Source organism: Phalaenopsis equestris, unplaced genomic scaffold, assembly GCF_001263595.1.
Source record: "Phalaenopsis equestris unplaced genomic scaffold, ASM126359v1 Scaffold000002, whole genome shotgun sequence".
NCBI classification, from domain to species: Eukaryota; Viridiplantae; Streptophyta; class Magnoliopsida; order Asparagales; family Orchidaceae; genus Phalaenopsis; species Phalaenopsis equestris.
The window spans coordinates 66,881,226-66,901,249 of record NW_018164444.1 but is presented as its reverse complement, the minus strand read 5'-3'; the positions used below and the strand labels follow the sequence as shown (position 1 = coordinate 66,901,249).

Below are 20,024 nucleotides of genomic sequence, written 5' to 3'. Positions count from 1 at the left end.
AAGTGATGCATCATGTAAATCAAGTTATTTAAGAAATTACACTTCATATCGATCGCTAGAGTTAGGGCCATTATCATTTGGTAGCTTGGAGATTAAAATTTGTTCTGGAAAAACGAAGAAAATAGAGACTTCATGAACTCAGATTCACTTTAATAGTTTCATCACAAAGCAGATCCACTAAAATTCATCTTCACCAAAGCAGACTGCAGCAGAAAACCAAAGTGATCATAAACCAGGGACAAAAGAACAACAGAGGATGGCTGGGAGAATGAGACTCCACAAGCATCGCTTAAACCACAAAGTTTTCTTCGAAGGATAGCATTATCTCAATCTTCGTGATATCATGTTTTAAGATTAATGAGTTACAAATTCTAGGACTTACACAGCTGGATTTCAAAGTTCAATATTTTCCTACTTGCATAAAGTAGGAACAATTACATAGATACAACTTGAAACATGGCTACAAACAAAACTATCATGCTAGGGCATCTATTTTTCAAATTCTCGACAAAATAACAAAATGACAATATATAACATAAATATGTTGATCGATTGGACCTACCGAGTATGAGATTTAATACAAAAATTGTAAGAAATGGGATTTTAGTATCTGTGCGGTTTAAAACAGTCTTTTGGCTATTTGCAAGCATTTAGGTCATATCCTGCTCAAATCTAGCTAAGACACAGCCCCAAAGTCCTCATATGTTACATAAGGATAATGAAAAAAATGGCAAAAAAAATGAGCAATTTGAGACTCATATTCATCTTGGTTCAATCTGCAAGCAGAAGACCGGCCATTTCTCGACCCCTGATGAATGGGATGCAAAGGTTACCCATGGAAACAAGGGCTGAACAAGCTGCTTCGCACACATTGAATGAAAAGCAATCTTACTAAACAATGAGTTTTTTTTTTCAAAAATGATGCATCGCAGATAGAGGCGTAAACAGGACAAGATTGAGTCATTTCTTTGTTTCGTACTGTGTTCGACTCAAAACTAACTCGAATAATTTATAAAACACAACAACAATAACAAGCCTTTATCCCACAAAATGGGGTTTGCTACATGAATCCTTTTTCTCCATTGCATCCTATGGAGTGTCATATTTTCATTTAATTCTAATAAATTAAAATCATTTCTAATACAATTTACCTAAGTCTTTTAAGGTCTATTTCTGCCTTTCTTAACATAAGTCGAGTCTAAAACATCTACTCTTCTAACAGGATCATCAAATGGTCGAGCCACTCATCCACCTAAGCATTCTCATCTAATCAACACTTAACTTTGTTTTATGCTTCTCTTTTAAAGGCCAACATTTTGCGCCATAGAGCATTACAGGCGTCACCACCATATTATAAAATTTTCCACGCAGTCCTTTTCTATCACACAATAGGCTTGAAGCATTCCTCCACTTCAACCAACCAACTTGAATTCTAATAATAGCATCCTCATCTATATCACCGTCACTGTAAACTATAGACCCAAGATATATACAATGATCACACCTTTCAGTGATTTGATCACCCATAATTACAGTTCTACCACTATAATTGCTACTCCTAAAAAATATATTCCATGTATTCAGTTTTAGTTCTACTCAAGTTTTAGTTCTACTCAAACGAAAAGTTCTACTCAAACGAAAGCCTTTAGACTTCAATGTATACCTCCATAATTCAAGTTTTTCCCAAACGTTCTCTAGTCTTATGAAGGATATCATCAACTACATCCTCCAGTAAATTCAAGTAAAAGCATCCATAACTAAAGTAAAAAGATATGGGCTTAAAGTTGATCCCTAATGTAATCCAGCTGAAATAGGAAGTACTTTGTCAATCCTCCTGCTCAAACACAAGTAATAGCTCCAGTATAAATATCTTTAAGGACTTGAATATAAGCCATATCAACACATTTCCTCAATAAAACTCTTCAAAAAGCTTCTCATGGAATCTTATCATAAGTTTTTTCTAAATCAAAAATTAAAAACTAAACTATCAATCTCCTAAATCTTTTCTTCAACCCATTTAATTTCTTGAGTGCATAAGTTATTTATTTTTTTTATGAACCATAATAACAATTAATTACATTAATTTAGCAGTGAGAGTACCTATATTACATGATCATATCCTAAAATTAGTTTTATAGCTCTTACTTAACTGCACCAGTCCGCAATTTAGAAACATTTACTTATTTAACACTACACCAGGGCGATTGTGTAGCAGATCTTGCACATTTTTCACTATATTCAATTCATACAATATGTTATTTCAGGGCATGCCCAAGCATTTATACAAAGATTTAAAGCATTCATGTCATGACCTTTTGATAAATTTTACGTTGGTTGGCAACTACCTAACACAGCCCTATACTTTATAATACTATTATTAATTAAATCAAGCCAAAACTAAATAAACACAATCGAACAAAAGCATTCATGCTCGACTCCTATATAGCTCAAAAAGTTCATGTTCGATTCACTCGCTTAACAAACGAATTGAAAACGGCCAGCTTAGCCAGCCAAACATTAATTATTCATGAATGAAGAGCTTTCTTGACAACCCTAATCACAGATGCATTAATACAGACCAATTGAGTTCAGGGTGTCCATAACTTGTAGCACAGATGCATTAATACAGACCAATTGAGTTCAGGGTATCCATAAGTTGTGGCATTAGTGAACTTAAAATTCAAAACCAGGAAAAATAAAAGGAAACAAAGATAGATAACAACTTCTGAAAAAATATGCAAACATCTATCCACTTTAAAGCCCTAACTGAATGCTTGACGGAACATGCACATGTCTTCTACCAGAAGCGGTCACCAAAGGAAGCATGGATCTTCCAGGCTGCTCGACGGTCATTGTATGAGAAAAGCAGGTATCTTAGAAGCACCACGAACATATAAAAGATAACATTTCCCATTAAATTTAATCATCATCGCCCAATCACATACAGAGAGGGAGGCTGGGGTAAGAGAGGGAGGTAAATGGAATTCATTGTGAAAAAAATTCAGTAAATCATTATCATTGTTGGAGGAGAAGAATTATCTCTGGGTGCCACCTAATTCTTATTTACATATCAAACACCTAAACTTCACTTTTTTTTACATTTATATTACTCAGCTTTCTTATCACATAAAAAATGATTTTAAATTTTAAAAAGTGAAATACGCCTTTCCATATATAGGTGATGTGGTATTTATGTAAAAATTGAAGCTTAGGTATTCCAAATGTATTGTGCAGCATTACTCGCCTAGAATTGCCTTGTAAACTGAACCATTTTATGATTCAAACATCTGTCCCGGCATACATGTTCATTAGTAGAAACAAGCTCAAAAATCCATTTTGGACAAAATAACAACTAATTAAAGGAATAACCTCTAGTATTCGAGGACTGCCTATCAAAATTCAAGCCCTCTGAATCGGATTCAACCCAAATTTGAACATGATGCAAACCTATATCATCAAAATAGCTCCACAAATCCAGCTACCACACGGCCCCTAAGCCATCTTTGGATGCATTAAGTTGACAAAAAAAAATGTGGAGAATAAAAAGGCTAATTGGAGGCTCAGATTCATCTTAACCTCAATCTTTTCAAGCAACGCCGCCTATTATACATCTAAAACTGATGGGATGCAACGGTTACCGAAGGTTTCGTTGACCGTTTAAGCTGCTACATGAAGGATTTCATCTTGGAAATCATAATGATGAAACTTATGAAGAAAAAAACATTAACAATATGCAAATTAAAAAGCTGCAAAGGCTATTTAGCATCACACTTTCGGTTTCAGTATATAATACATCAATCTCAACCTGGAAGATGGAGAAAACGACAGAGTGCAGCAAAGTGGGCTAGGAGCGAAGAATCATAAACCATCAAGTAAATGTGAGACTATGACGAAAATTTAGGTAAGGATATCCTCACCGGATTTTATAATCATCAATTCTACATTCAGATTAGACGTTTCTGACTTGAGCCTGTCACTATAAACATCTCTTTGCTTGCAAGAAATTCTCAGAAGTTCCTAGTGACCCATTGATAGGAAATTGCATGGAAAAATAGAAATGGTAACATATAAATAATTTAATGGAATGGGCTTGGAAAAAATGGTGGCATGGACAATTAAAATAGATGATTTAAACATCGACAAATAAATTACCATGAAAACAAGATAGATATTCCCAAGCAGGTAATCATTTTCAGCTAACCTGAAAGTTACTTAGCGCCACCACATATTGACAAAAAAATATAAATTGGGCTTATTTCCTTTGATTCATGGAGAACTTCTGATTAGTACTTCTGATTAGTTTGTGAAGGATTTGTGAAGGAAAAAAAAAAGAATAATAATAAAATATTTGAGACACAATTTTAACAGTAGAAATACATCCTACAAAAGACCGTCTAAAGCAATCCTTCAATGCATGATTTTACAACAAAGAAAATTATAGAAAGCTAAACGAAACTAGAAAAGAACGGATGAGTATGCAATTCTCCATAAGAATGGCACATAGAGTTTGTTTCAGGCGGCTACAACTGCCTGCAAATACCATTGCAAAATATTCAAGAAATTATGAAAAACAGTCGGATTGTTTTTTTTCTCCTGAAAATTACGCCAACAAGCTTTTCAAGCTCACAAGTTCTAGACTTCCGTAAGCAAATAAAAATTAAAATCAAATAGAATTATGGTTCTTATTATTAATGTGTTTACTTTGGAGACTGAAGCAGCACTGATAAAATTATAAATAACATCAGAGTTCCGATCTCCATAAGTACGTGAACAAACAACAACAACAAAGCCTAAATCCCACTAAATGGGGTCGGTTACATGAATCATTTTTCTCCATTGTGTCCTATTTACTATTTAGTTCATTTTTCTCCATTGTGTCCTATTTAGTGTCATATTTCATTTAGTTCTAATAAAGTAAGATCATTTTTTATACAATAAGCCCAAGTTTTCCTAAGCCTACCTCTGTCATTTTTAACATAAATCAAATCTAAAACATCTACTCTCCTAATTGGATCATCAAATGGTCAATGTTTAATGTGACCAAACCATCTAAGATGACTCTTCTCTAATTTTGTCTGCCACTCGAGCTACACCAACCCTATCATGGATATATTCATTTAACATTTTATCTCAAAGTGTTAAGCCACTCATCCACCTAATCATTCTCATCTCGGCAACACTCAACTTAGTATTATGCTTCTCTTTTAAAGGCTTAAAGGCCTTCTCTTTTAAAGGCCAACATTCAGTGTCATAAAGCATTGCAGGTCTCACCACCATCTTACAAACTTTTCCTTTCAATCTAAGTGGTACTTTTCTACCACACAAAAGGCCCGAAGCATTCCTCCACTTCAACCAACTTGAATCCTACTATTAACATCCCCATCTACATTACCATCGCTTTGAACAACATACCCAAGTTATCTAAATCGTTTAATAATTTGATCACCCAAAGTTACACAAATGGAGAATCTTTGGCACAGATTTCCATAGTTCTATTAAAAAGAAACAAATGAAAAAAAAAATCCACATGTTCTCTACCTATGACACTAGATGCGGCAGTTGCCTGCAGAAGCATAGGTCCAAGTTGCTCCAACATTGAGAAAGGCAGAGATCCCTAAAGCACGTTGCATGGAGAAAAGGTCCTCTTCCATGTTGAATTCAATCATCATAGCCTAATCAAACAGAAGCGCAGAGAGAGAGACAGAGAGATACACATGGAATTCATAGAGGTGAAAATTTTCAAAAATTTACTGCCATTCCCACATTATATTCATTTGGACAAATATGCACAAAAAAACCTATTTTGGCCAAATAGTTACAGCAGAACTAAAACAAACTCTAGCACAAAACATAAGAGTTAAAAAAAATAAAAAAAAAACCTTTAATATTTGAAAGGTTGATGACAACATAGTGTTCTCACTGTAAATATCAAACTTTAGGTGGCCATGTCAATACATAGAAGTCGTGTGGTAATGTATGTAAATTTCCCTAAAATATTTCAGAATTACAAAGCAAATTTAGATTTTAGATAAATAAATATATAAAAATACAATGGCAAGTATATAAACCCCCATTCTTCATATTTTTGAAGAGATGATTAATGCATCCTAACCGTACATCAAAAAGATGTCTACACAGATCATACAAAGATCTAAAGATCCAGAAAAAAGGAATATGATGAGGGCAGATCCCCTGCAAAGATCGTCATGGGAAGAGCCAAGTGAACAAGGCCAGAACCGACCTACCCAGAAAGCGGACAAAAAAAAAAAAAAAACCAAAGTGATCCGAATATAAACAGTTCGACCGGAAATGAGACATAAGGGCATCCGGAACATAAACTGTAGAATAGCCAAATCAATGCAATAGACCATCACGCGGTAGAACCGGCCTAATGGAGGAGCCAGTTTCACAAAATATCTTCGACCATCCAACAGAGGACCAAAAACTACGTACCAGAGAGAAGATAGTCAACCACGCTGGCTCTACTGACCGAGCTAATGCAGTGGAACCAAGTCAACTAAGCGTAGCCGACCGAACCAGAAGGCAACAGGGTGATAAGTTGTCACTTGCAAAATACCAGAAATACCCAATATGGACCATCTCTCAATGAGGGTAAAAATGCAACATTATACAATTTTACTGCTCATTTTAGAGATTATAGCTCTACTCTCTCTCTACATTTCTACCCTCCTCTCATCTTCTATTCTAAAAATAAACAAGAAAAATAAAACCAAACAAAAGTCAAAAAAGTAACACAAATGGCACTAAAACAAAATATATATATATATTGGGAGAGTGACGCATTACACATTTATTTACCAATATTTGGATCATTCAACGACAAAAAAAGAAACCAAGACAGACATCAACTTTGATTAAATTACAATAATCTGTACACATATAGTTGCTTGCATATATAGAAATATGGAAAGGAAATGGGCAATCAGAAGTACGCTTCCGTCTTTGAACCACCAAAAGGAATATCCAAATTACAACCAGTTTAACGAGGACTCATGAAAGCAACAGCACCACTCGAAAGCAAAGGCCTTCCAAGCTGAACGTAAATACTAAAGAATGGAGCGGTATGTATTTAAACACCCCATTTTAATTTCATTTCACATCCCCTTTTTTTATTTCAAAAAACATTTTAAGAAAATTAAATATGGAGCAGCACTGAAAACAACATAGAAGGGATATTACCATGGTAACCACTAAAAACAGCATTCCTAGCAAAAACATCATCATGAAGCAGCTACAACTCCAAGATTTTATAAATGAAAATAGTTTGTGCTGGAATAAAAATGTGCAAAAAAACAAAATATAAGAAGTTTTGTCATAAAAATTTGTTTAAATGTAAAACTTAGCGAATTGAGAAAAATATAAGGTGACCCATAGGGATTCTAAGAGAAGAATTTGTGACGGGACGCAATGGGCAAAAAGGGTTTATGCAGCCAACCCCACAGCGTGGAAAAAAAAGGCTTGTTCTTGTTGTTGCTATTGTTGTATCATAGATTAGTCACTTCATAACAAAGAGGATACTATAAAATTATAGTTCATTTCACTATAATTAGGCTGTAAATTAACAAATGCACATGATGAACAACTCGTACTCGTCTTGATTAAGACTTGATCATGTTCGCTCAAAATTAGCAAATAAACAAGCTTGAACAATTTTTAAAAGCTTGGAGTTTAAATGAATTAAACATGAACATAGTCAAACATATTCTTTTATGATCACGAACAAACACGTTTGGTGTTCAACAATTAAATACTTGATATGAAGCTCCATTATAACAAGTTAAGAAAAGGACAAGTGCATATCACTATAGAAAAACCAACACCTATATTTGAATATGGGAGTTCAGTACAAACATAGAAGTATGATCATGCTAAAATATGAGAGATTAAATCCCATATGATCAGAGTTCATAAGTTACCTTATCATTTTTGCGGAGTTTATAATCGATAAATAATTATGTGCGATCAAACATGTAAAATTTTTTATTGATTTTTTTTATATGAAAATTTAGATACTCGTTTTGAATTTTATTCGTCAATTGACTCATTTAAATACTCATTCACTTGACATAACAAAAAAAAATACAAATCAACTTCAAACATTGAAATTTTTAAACAAGTCAAGTTGAACAATCAATGAAAGTTCAACACAATCTCAAGCTAAAAATGACCAACTTATAATTATACCAAGTCAAATTTGAACCATGATATACTCAGCTCAACTCGGCTCAATTACAACCCTAACTATAGTGCCATTCTAAGGTTTCGAAAACAATACAACATCGTAACAATTTCTATGCCGTAGATGCACAAACAACTTACAGAGTGTGCTAAAATAAAAGGTGAAGGCATTTAAACATTTAGTTGTGCCAATCCTGTAGAGGGATTTCATTTGTGTGGTTCTGACAAAAGTTTCAATTTTTAATGCTTTCTACCTACTTTGTTGTTAAAAAGATTGAAACATCCAACAAGTCTCCAGGTAGAGGGTCCAAAAAAATATTTAGGCAAACCAAAACTTTCCGCCAGAGCTGGACCGTACAATCTATGAAAACCAGGATCATGTTAAATTTTTTTACCAAATTAATCAAGTATCTAAGAAATTACCATTCACACAGATCACTGAAAATCGGCCAGGCCATCAGCCTCATGAACGATAACTATTGTGGCCAATTAACTGCTTGACCAAGCAAAATCACCAAGACCGGCAAAGGCACCAGTTGCTCACAGATGAATAGACCATCCCAGTTGATCTGAAACCATTAAGGAGACTGACAAAGCAGTAATTTAAGCCAGAGTTGGACAATAAAACATACAAAACCTGGTCTCAGGAAAGTGATGCATCATGTGAATCAAGATATTCAAGTAATTACACTTCATACAGATTCAATTTGGTTGCTTGAAGAATAAAATTTGTTTTGGAAAAAGGAAGAAAATCTTGTTCATGACTTCAGATTCACCTTAATAGTTTCATCACAATGCCGAACCACTAAATTCATCTTCACCAAAACGGACAACAGCACAGGCTACCCACGGATGGAAGGGCCATCCAAGCTGCACAAACGCCATCACAGGAGACAGACAGCAGCAATACACTCACTCGAGCATTCTTCAATGCAATCAGACCAAGCCATAGAGTGGAAAGCCTTTCATGAAGGATCTCATCATGATAGCCCAATTAAGTGTGTGTTTGAGAGAGAGAGAGAGAGTGAGAGAGAGCTAAGAAAAACCAAAGTGATCACAAACCAAGGACAAAAGAACGGTATGGCTTTGAGAGTGAGACTCTCCATATTCATCACTTAAAGCACATAGCATTCTTCGAAGGATAGCATCGTCTCAATCCTCGTGACATCAGGTTTTAGGATTATTGGGCTACAAATTCTAGGGCTTTCCTTGGAAAGTAGAAGTGCTCATGTATTTACACACAGCTGGAGAGTTCCAGCTTGTCCTATGTCTGCATGAAGTAGGAACAATTACATAGATAGCATTTGAAGCATTGCTACATCAAAACTAGCATGCTCTTGCAGCTATTTTTCAAATTCTCGCCAAAATATCAAAATGACAGTATAAAACATAAATATGTTGACAGACAGGAGTTACTGAGTTGAGATTTAATACATAACGGAGGAGAAATGCGATTATAATGATGCCTGAAATAGTTCATAACTCGGCAGAAATGAAAGTAGCTTTTATTAATCACAGAATTAAGGATTACAGCAACACACAAACTGAAAAGAAAATTGCAACAACCCTAATATCCAGCTAGGGTCGGAAGGGAAAATCCGAGAGTGGTGGAGGCGTCGGCAAAGTGGAACGGGAGGGGAAGGCCTGGTGGCTATGGGTAGGCTATAGTTGGTCTGGACAGCACAAATTGATGCAGAGGAAGGGATGGCAGGGTGTGGAGCCTGCACAACAACGGCTGCTTTCAGGAAGGGAGAACAGGTGGCTGGTAGGTAAATTGGAGGGCTGGAACGCAGGCCCACAGCAGATGAAATGAGCAATTGGCAGCTCAAATTCACTTTTGTTCAATCTGCAAGCAGAAGACCCACCATTTCTCTGAGAAATTATTCCATACGGATCACATACGCAGCTCTACGTACGGACTCCAGTAATATGCCGCCATGTGTTATCTCGGGCCCACCTAAAAAACATTAAAGTGGAACCGAGGAGGTTATTGGGGCATTAACTCCAATAACGCCTCAATAACCCCCAATCATCATCGCTCGATGACATAGAGAGGAGGGGGGGCCAACTGGATGCCTGAAGGAACATCCAAATGTCTTCAACCAATGACAAATGGACACAGCAGTTACCCGCAGAACAATGGATCTTCCAAACTGCTCCATCGTCATTGCATAAGAAAAGCAGGTCATCTTTGAAGCAACATGAACAGCCAAAAAAGAAAACGTTTCACATTAAATTTAATCAGCATCCCCCAATCACATAGAGAGAGAAAGCCGAGGGGACATCCACATGTATTCTACCAATGACAAATGGACGCAGCAGTTACCAGCAGAATAATGGATCTTCCAAACTGCTCCATCATCATTGCATGAGAAAAGCAGATATCTTTTAAGCACCATGAACAGCAGAAAAAAACAAACATTTCACAGTTTTGGTAATTCATTACTTTTGTTGAAGATGCACCTGAAGTTTTATATTTGGGAGCATTTACATGCCACCTAATTCTTATTTATTTATATATCTAACACCTAAACTTTACTTTTTTACATTTATATCCCACAACTTTCGTATCACATAAAAAATGCCACTATTTTAAAATTTAAAAAGTGAAATACACCTTTTCATATCCAGGTAAGGTGTAAGGCATGTAAAAATTGAAGTTTAGGTGTTGGAAATGTATTGTGTAACATTACACTTCTGGACTTGCGGAATATAAACTGAACAATTTTATGATTCAAACGTATGTCGCTGAACCATACATGTACATTGGCAGAAACATGCTGAAAAATCCATTTTGGACAAAATTACAAATAATGAGGTGAATAACCTGTAGTATACGAGGACTGCCGATCGAAGTTCACGCCCTCTAAAATGGACTCAAACCCAAATTTGAACATGATGCAAACCTATACCCTAATACACACCACCAAAATTTTATGTATTTACATATCTAACGCCTGAACTTTGGTATTCACATATATAACACTTCAAAGTCATAACAACATCGTAACATATAGAAGAATTTAAAGTTTTTATTTTGCAGTTTACAGGAAGTAGGTCAAATCCTGCATAAATGTTCCACAAAACCAGCTACCACACAGCCCCTAAGGCCTCCCTCCATTGGATGCATGAAGTTGAATTAAAAAAAAAAAAGTAGAGAGAAAAAAACTGACTGGAGGTTCAGATTCACCTTAAGCTCAATCTTTTCAAGCAAAACCGCCTATTAAATCTCTACCACTGATGCCTAGGATTCAATGGTTACCCATGGATTATTGGGCCGTCCAAGCTGCTCGATGATGGATTTCATCTTGGAAATCATAATGATGAAACTTGCGGAGAAAAAAACATTAAATATATGCAAATGCAATAATTGCAAGGGTTTTTTCTTTAGAATAGAAAAGAGTCGCAGACTATGAAGCATTACTCTTTTGGTTTCAGGATCATAATGAACAATTTTATAATTCATCTATCCCATCCTGCCAGATGGAGACAACAATCCAGTGCAGCAAAATGGGCTAGGGGTGAAGCATCATAAACCATCAATTAAATGTGAGGACAAAAATTTAGGTAAGGATTTCCACACCCGATCTTATATTCATTAAGGGCCCGTTTGGGGCAGCTTATAAGTGCGGGGGCGTTTTTTAAAACGTCGCGGTACCGTTTGGATCGCACGTTTTGCCCGTTTATCCGAAAACCCGGTTGGATTTTTACACTAAATGCAGGCCGCGGGTTAGGATAAACTGCTTATCCTAAACCGCACAAGCTGGCTCAAACGCACCCTAATTCTACATTAAGATTAGACGTTTTGTGACCTAAGCCTTTGCCATTATAAACATCTCTCTGTTTGCAACATATTTTCATGAGTTCTAGTGACAAATTGATAGAAAATTGCATGGAAAAATGGAGATGGCAATATATAAAAATTTTAATGGGATGGGCTTGAAGAAAATGGGGGCAAGGAAAATTAAAAAAGAGGATTCAAATATTTTATGTACAGATATCTTACCTGAAAATAGGATGGCCATTCCCAAGCAATTAATCATTTTCGGTGTTGGATCCTAAACTGTCTTTTGAAAATACCGTAACTTAGGGCAGATAGAGAGTTTAGAGGGAAAAGAACTTTATTCATCCTTTGACCTCATATTTATAGGGGCCCAATTGTACAATTATGGAAATGAGGAAGTGGTTATGGTAACCGTCCTAAATGCAATTAATGTTCTAATTTAATATCTGATTTGGGTTTACAATAATGGTGAAGCACAACGGTTATCAATCAGAGGATGCTTTGAGTTCGGTCGACCGAGGTAGTCAGTGGCATTAAGATTGCTCCCATAGAGGTAAATATGTCAACCGAATATTTTTGGTCAGCTGACCCTACAGGAAGCCTAGGTGGCTTGGACCGCAAACAAGGTCCGCTGACCGGATCCGTCGACATTGTTTGTCAGTCGACTCAATTGAGCGGACAGCCGTCAAATGGACTGGTTCAGATTATGCTCTTTGGTTTAATACTTCATTTGTCCGGTCATCATCCTCAGCATTTCAATCCCTTTATGATTCAAGCTAGCAATTTTTGTGCATACATTCAGTTAACCATTCAGTTAACCTGAAAGTTTTCTTAAAATTTTGGAATGGTATATCATATAATGAGAAAAAAATAAAAATTGGCATTTTTAGTTTGCGTAAAAAAAAAAAGAAGGAAAAAAAAAATAATAATGATATTAAAGAATTTGTCTCAATTTTAATAGTAGTAATACATCCTACGATACATCCTCTAAAGCAATCAGATTTTTTTTTCCTTAAAAATAAGCCAAAAACCTTTTCAAGCTCACAAATTCTAGAATTTCATAAAAAGCTGATAAAAATTACAATCAAATAGAACTAAGTTTCTGATTATTAATTAGTTCAATTTGGAGAATGAAGCAGCACAGCTAAATTTATACATAAAATAAGAGTTCTGATAAGCATGTAAGTATACATATAATTCAAAGTCAGGTTAAAAGAAACCAAAACACATTACAACTTCAGCTAAATTGCAAACAACCCCCTGGAAGGCCCCAGCCCCCAGGTGGTTGCAAGGAGATATAGAAAAGCTGACAAAAATGGTGTTTCTTTGGCTCAGATTTCCATAGTTCAATTAAAAAGCAGCAAAAAGAAAAAAACATCCACGTGTTCTCTACCACTGACACTAGCAGCGGCGGTTACCTGCAGAAGCATTGGTCCAAGTTGCTCCACTATTGCATGAGAAATGCAGAGATCCCTAGAGAGCGAGAGAGAGAGAGAGAGAGAGAGAGAGAGAGAGAGAGAGAGAGAGACTCATGGCTCATGGAATTCATAGCGATGAAACTTTTCAATAATCAACTGCCATTCCCACATTATATTCATTTGGACAAGTATGCACAAAAAGTCTATTTTTGCAAAATAAATACAGCAGAACTACATAAACTCTAGTATTTGGGAAAAAAATTTGAAGTTGATAAAAAATAAAAAAAAACCTCTAGCATTTGGAAGGTTGATGACAACAAAGTGTTGTGACTGTATATATCAAACTTTAGCTATCGGACATGTCAATACATATAACTCATGTGGTAATGTACGTAAATTTCCCTAAGAATTTTCAGAAATAAACAACAAATTTATATTTTAAATAAATATATATATAAGAATTCAATGCCAAGTATATAAATCCATTTTCTTTTTATTTTTTAAAAGATGAATAACACGTCCTGACTGTTAATCAAAAAGATGTAGGCACTGATCTTACGAAGATACGAGACAAATACGATGGAGGCAGTTCCCTTGCAAAAAAATCATGAACCCCATCAAACGGAACAAGCCAAGTGAGCAAGGCCAATACCAACCTAGACAAAAAGAGGATCGAAAAAAAAAAAAAGGCGTTCGGAGTATAAACCATTCGCTCGGAAACAAGACAGGTGAGCATACGGGCCACTAACTGTAGAATAGTAGGCTCAATGCGATAGCCCATCATACGGTAGAGCCGGCCAGCCAATTCCACAAAGCATATTTGACCATTCAGCAGAGATCCAAAGACTACTACCAGAGAGAAGATAGAAAACTAGGCTGGATCATCCGACCGAGATAATGCAATCTTAGCCGACAGAGTCAGCAGACAACAGGGTGATAAATCGTCGCATGCAAAATATCACAAATACGCCAATGCAAACACTCTCTCAATGAGAGTAAAAATGTAAATCATTACTGTACTAAATCCTTTATAAAAAGATTTAACATTAAATGAAGAGGTTTACATGATTTTACAGCTCATTTAGAGATTATAGCTCTACTATCTCTTTCTACATTTCTACTCTCCTCTCATGCTCTATTCATTGGGTGTGAACCATGGACTATTTTGGATCCAGCACCAACATATCTTTTCTGTAAGAAAATTGATTCTCGCAATGAAAGTTCAAAAAATCAACGAGAGAAATAAAACCTAACATAACACACGCAACTTACAAAAATAGGCACTAACATAAAAAAATAAAAAATCTTGGGAGAGTGAAGCAGTAGACATTTATTTACAATATTTGGATCATTCAACAACAAAAATGAAACCAAGACGAACTTCAACACTAACATGGAACTTCGATCTGATGCGGGTATCCAATCCCGCCGCTGAGATGTCCAGCGGATTCCGGGGCCTTGACGAATGGCCGGCCACCATTGTTGTTAGAAGAGCAAAAAGCCCGGGGCATAGCAGGATGAACCAATGTGAATGAGTGTCAGCTTCGTTGCCCGAACAAGATTGGTGCTGACCACACGAGGTGCTACCGTGGTAGCAAGAGCCACTAAATTACAATAGTCTGAACACTCTTGAATTGCTCATATGGTTGCTAGCAGATATGAAAAAGTGTGAAGGAAATGGACAATAATAAGCTCACATTCGCCTTTGCACCACCAAAAAGAATATCCACCAACCAGTTCTCTAACAATGATTCATGGAAGCAGTACCCCTCAAAAGCAAGGGTCCTTCCAAGCTGAACGTAAATACATAAGAATTGAGTGCCATGTATGTAAACACCCCATCTTAATTTCATTTCACATTCCCTCTTTGAATTTGAAAAGACATGTTAAGAAAATTAAATATGGAGCAGCATTGAGAACATGGAAGGGAAATTACCAAGGTAACTACTCAACGCATCATTCCTAGGGAAAATAAAAATCATCACGAAGGATGGAAAGAAAACAGAATAAGATTCACCTCTGCGCCATCTTAAGATGAAGTCCCATTTCTCCTTCACCCCAATGACAGATTAGTTGCTCGCAGGTGACAAGCCATTGATAACAACATCTAAAATCAGGTTAAAAAGAAAAAAGAAAACTAATACAGATTACATCTTTGGTTAAATTACAAACATCAATCCACTTTAACGCCCCAACTATTTGCTTGAAGATATAGAAAAGTTTAAAGAAAATGGGAAATCATGACTTAAATTCGTCTCAGCTCCATCAATACACCCACATGTTATCTACCAATGGCACAAGGATGAAGTGATTACTTGTGGAAACATAAGTCATCCAAGCTGCGACACCATTGCAAGAGAAAATTTGAGATCCCTGAAACACCATGGACAGGGATAAGATTGCATTCCATGTTATAAATTTAATCACCAAGCCAAATCACACAACCATACAGAGAATTTGGAGCGCAAATTCGATAAATATCGCCACTGTTTATTTCATTGATGAAATATATCCAAAATATTGTTTTGGCCTAAAAAGAAAATTAAATTTTAGATGTTAGATATGTAAATATTTAAGATTTGTATGCTAGGTATGTAAATACCCTTTAAAAAAAAAACCCAAGATAGACATAAACTCCACTTTAGATGCAATAAATTATATATTTTCAAGAGCTCGTATTGTTGCCAGAATATATAGAAATGTGTAAAAAGAAATGGTTAATCAAAAGCTTGGATTTGCTTTTTTTCTATCAAAAAGCATATACACCAAACAGAGACTCATGGTGGCAGCAATTTACCCTCAAAGGCCTGGGTCATCCAAGCTGTTTCATCGACCATTACATGAGAAGAGTGCAGATAAACGATTGCCTTCCATGATGGATTTCATCAACATCGCTCAATGCAACTGGAGAGAGAGAGAGAGAGAGAGAGAGAGAGAAAGGAGAGAACTCCATCCTTCATGATGGACTTTATATTTGACTTTATATTCCAGGCCAACATAAATATTGAAATTTAGGTGTTATAAATATATAAAAATTAACTGGCATGCATCTGCATCTGCATCTTCCATTTTTTTCTTTTCACTTCTTTTGAATCTGCAAAAGCCTTTCACAGAATAAAATGGTGAACACGGAATAACATTAAGAACTTAGTGGAATAAATGGTATCCTCACACACGCACTAATAGGCACGGGTAGTCCAAGCTCTCGTAATAGTCAAGACACAACATATAAGATTTCAAATCTTTATTGCCAAAATAAAAATCAAAGTTTAGGGGTTAGATAGGTAAATAAATAAGAACTAATGTGTGTGAGAGCGCGTGCGTGCACATATATACATACATACAGAGAGAGAGAGAGAAGGGGAGAGAATAAAGTGTCAAACTAGCCCCCTAACTATTTAAAAGGAGCCATTTTAGTCCGACAGTTTATAAAAGTGCTAAAAAGCCATTGAAAAAGCTTACACAAAGGAACCCTAAAACAAAATTTTTTCATCATTTTTGGTATTTAGCAGGATTTAGGCTAAATCTTGCTACCAAACAGCCCCTAATTCCCTTCCTTCTCTTGGATTAGAAAAAAAAAAACTTCACATAAAATAGGGGAGAAAATACGGACTATCATTCGAAGACATCATGGAAGAGCAACTAGCATGATAACTTCTCAACACAGTTAACCTAATTGAACACTAAAAGGGGTGAGAGACGGAAAAATCTAAGGCAAATTTTTGCATATTCCAGCCCAAAGAAGATCCACCCATTTAAGAGTTACCATGGCACTTTGATGCGGCGATTGCCCAAAGATGCATGGATTGTTCTAGCTGCTCAGTTCAATCACAGTTCAATCACATAACAAAAAGATTTTTTTTTTTTTTAAAAGGAAAGGTCAGGAGGCTATTATACGAAACTCTAGCCACTCCTAATGTGTCTAAAAATTCTAGTACCGCCCTCCCTGAGGCTCTCGTCGTCCGAGGGGGATTCGAACCCCAGACCTAAGGGATCTGCCAACCAACAGGCCGAAGTACACGTCACAACACACATAAATATATGTATGTATGTATGTATGCCAATTCTCTATCAAGGACAATAAGTAGCGGTTACCCTCAAATGCACAGGCCATCCAAGCTACTCCATGTCCATTGGACGAGAATAGAAGAAAATACTGAATCAGGCAATCAGCTTCTAATGAAATTCTGCTCAACCAGAAGTTGGCAAGATTATCTTTCATAATAGAATCATCACCCAGTCAACAAAATGAGAGAGAAAATGGGAGATGCAGAAATCGTCCGTATTTATAGTGAAGACACCTTGGATTGAATGCAATTGTTGATATGATAAGGGAGGAAGAAAGTAGTACAAAAAAAAATTGTGCAACAAACATCATGATGACTTATAATCAGTGAATTTTCTCTAAGATAGAAATAATAAAGCTGTTTCGCTAAAAGAAGCCAACACCTAGCACAGGTTTATTTAGAAATGAGATGGTGCACGTCATATTAATTTTTAAGGGCATTTAAATTAACTTCAAAAACTATCAAATGTCCATTTCTTACTCGCACAGCAAATCATAACTTTCTTCTTTTCTGAGAACTTCAAATTGCAACCATAATGCATCAATGAGATGGTTCATATTAAACTACTCAAGTCATATAGAACATCAAAAAGGGATAAAATACATGACATTTGATTTTGTTCCACAAAAAGTTCCATAAATTTTTCTTCATGGCAGCAATGGCGCAACGGTTACACACAAGATCCATGTGCCTTCCAAGCTGCTTCGTGCCAAAGCAAGCGAATATCAAAGAAACATTACAACTAATAGGCTTATTATTATTGACACCAACATGTTATATAAAAGATTTGGATGGTATAAATGTAAAAAATAAAATTTAGGAGATAGGCATGCATATAAATAGGAATTGGGTGGCATGTATGTAAATTCCCCTTGTTTTATTTGGGTTAACGTCCACCAAAATAATTTTTGAACAAAAATTCACCCAAATGAGAAACCTCACAATGAATAATCATTTTGGATGTTAAAAATATCACTACATTGACTATTTAAAATGAAATATACCCTTTTATGCATAGGTAAGACGGCATGTATGTAAAAATTGAAGTTTAGATGTTGGATATGTAAGCACACAGGAATAGGGTGCTATGTATGTAAACCTTCTAACCTTCTGTATTTATGGTGCGAGGTTAGAATAAGGACCAAACACTCCTATTTCACCCCAAAATTGTAGCAACAAATTTCTAGAAAAGAAAAAGAAGCAAATAAATCTCCTTTCATGATGAATCGGAACACGAACGAACAGCGGTCGCGTTCGTGTTCGGTTCGTTTGAAATATAGTTTGTTTGAAATAGGCTCGTGTTCGAAATTGTTCATGAATGGTCGGTTCGTGTTCGGTTCGGAAATGTTCGAATTGTTCGAATTGTTCGAATTGTTCGAGATGTTCGAAATTTTTGAAAATTTTCAAAATTGTATATATTTTTGCATTTGTTAAATAGACAACAACTTAAAAATTAGTTCTCATATCCTTTAAAAATTAAAAATTGAAATGCATCAATTTATCTTTTAAAAATTAAAATGCATCTTTATAAAATATATAAGAAATAAAAATTACTTCTCAAACTAAAAAAAACAATAATAATGAACTTCAATATAATTATTCAATGTCTAATTACATCCAATAATTCAAAAACATTTCAATAATTCAATTACATAATAATGAATTGTATCATGCAATGTGGTACAATTTACTTCACAAGAAACTATCCTACTTCACAAGAAACCGTCTAGGAAACCCCCAATGCCTTCTACCTAAATGATGAAGATATGACAAATTATTAATCGTTTAAATGGCAACAAATTAACAACCAGAATGAAAAACCAGCTGGGCATGATATAAACTAAAAATTAGAACACATAAAGTCTTATTAACAAGAAAAGTAAAATAAAGTCCCACTGTAGGATATTTATGCAATCGTCATACAAAAGCCAATATTTTTCAGCTGACATTGAAAGTAAAAAAAAACAATTTTGAGAAAATATTATTAGTATCTGTCGATTAATCCCGCAAAGGGCGTTAGAAAATAACATAGTTTCCACTTCAGTTGTGGATGATTACAAAAACCAAAAAGAACTCATCTTTACAGCTTGCACACCGGAATTCATCCAAAAGTCAGGATTTTTTCCATAAAAAAGAAAATATAGCATTGAAGGACAATCCAAGAAGGCACCACACACCAAATCTAAGCTAAAGGATCCCTTTCTCAGTGCTAATAGTGCAGTAAACAAATAGCTTCACTTCGAGAAAAAGCAAAAACAAAGGTTTCAGAAGAATTAAAACCTGAACTGCGTGATGAAACCAGAACCAGAAGAGTTATTTGATCACAAGGCTGAACAACATGAGTCAGAGCCCACACCAATGCAGTCCTATGGACATCTTGCGAAGCTTTAACTGCAACCACAACTATCTTTCGATGAACAAGATCTTCATTTTTCCTCCCCATCTTCTGATCCAAATTAGAACTCTCCATTGAATCCCTCATACCTCACCAAAAACTCATTCAAATCTCAAGCTTCGAAAATAAAAAGAATACAAGCCAAACAAGAAGCATAATAA

At 35.6% G+C, this 20,024-nt stretch overlaps 1 protein-coding gene across 7 annotated transcripts in view; it reads right to left on the bottom strand.

The window, feature by feature from the left end:
* Window positions 1-20,024, bottom strand: part of LOC110033425 — a 39,351-nt gene that overhangs the window by 10,983 nt on the left and 8,344 nt on the right. The window contains exons 1-5 of one of the 7 annotated variants that reach the window (XR_002294943.1): window positions 16,199-17,228; window positions 15,852-15,931; window positions 15,680-15,774; window positions 15,419-15,508; window positions 13,928-15,194 (exon numbers count right to left, since the gene is read on the bottom strand). Coding sequence is in view for 2 of the 7 variants with exons in the window: in XM_020737402.1 (XP_020593061.1) it covers window positions 15,051-15,264; window positions 15,419-15,508; window positions 15,717-15,774; window positions 16,199-16,238 (402 nt within the window). In the remaining 5 variants the exon portion in view is untranslated. The other 6 variants (XR_002294942.1, XM_020737402.1, XR_002294941.1 and 3 more) reach the window with 6 other exon arrangements.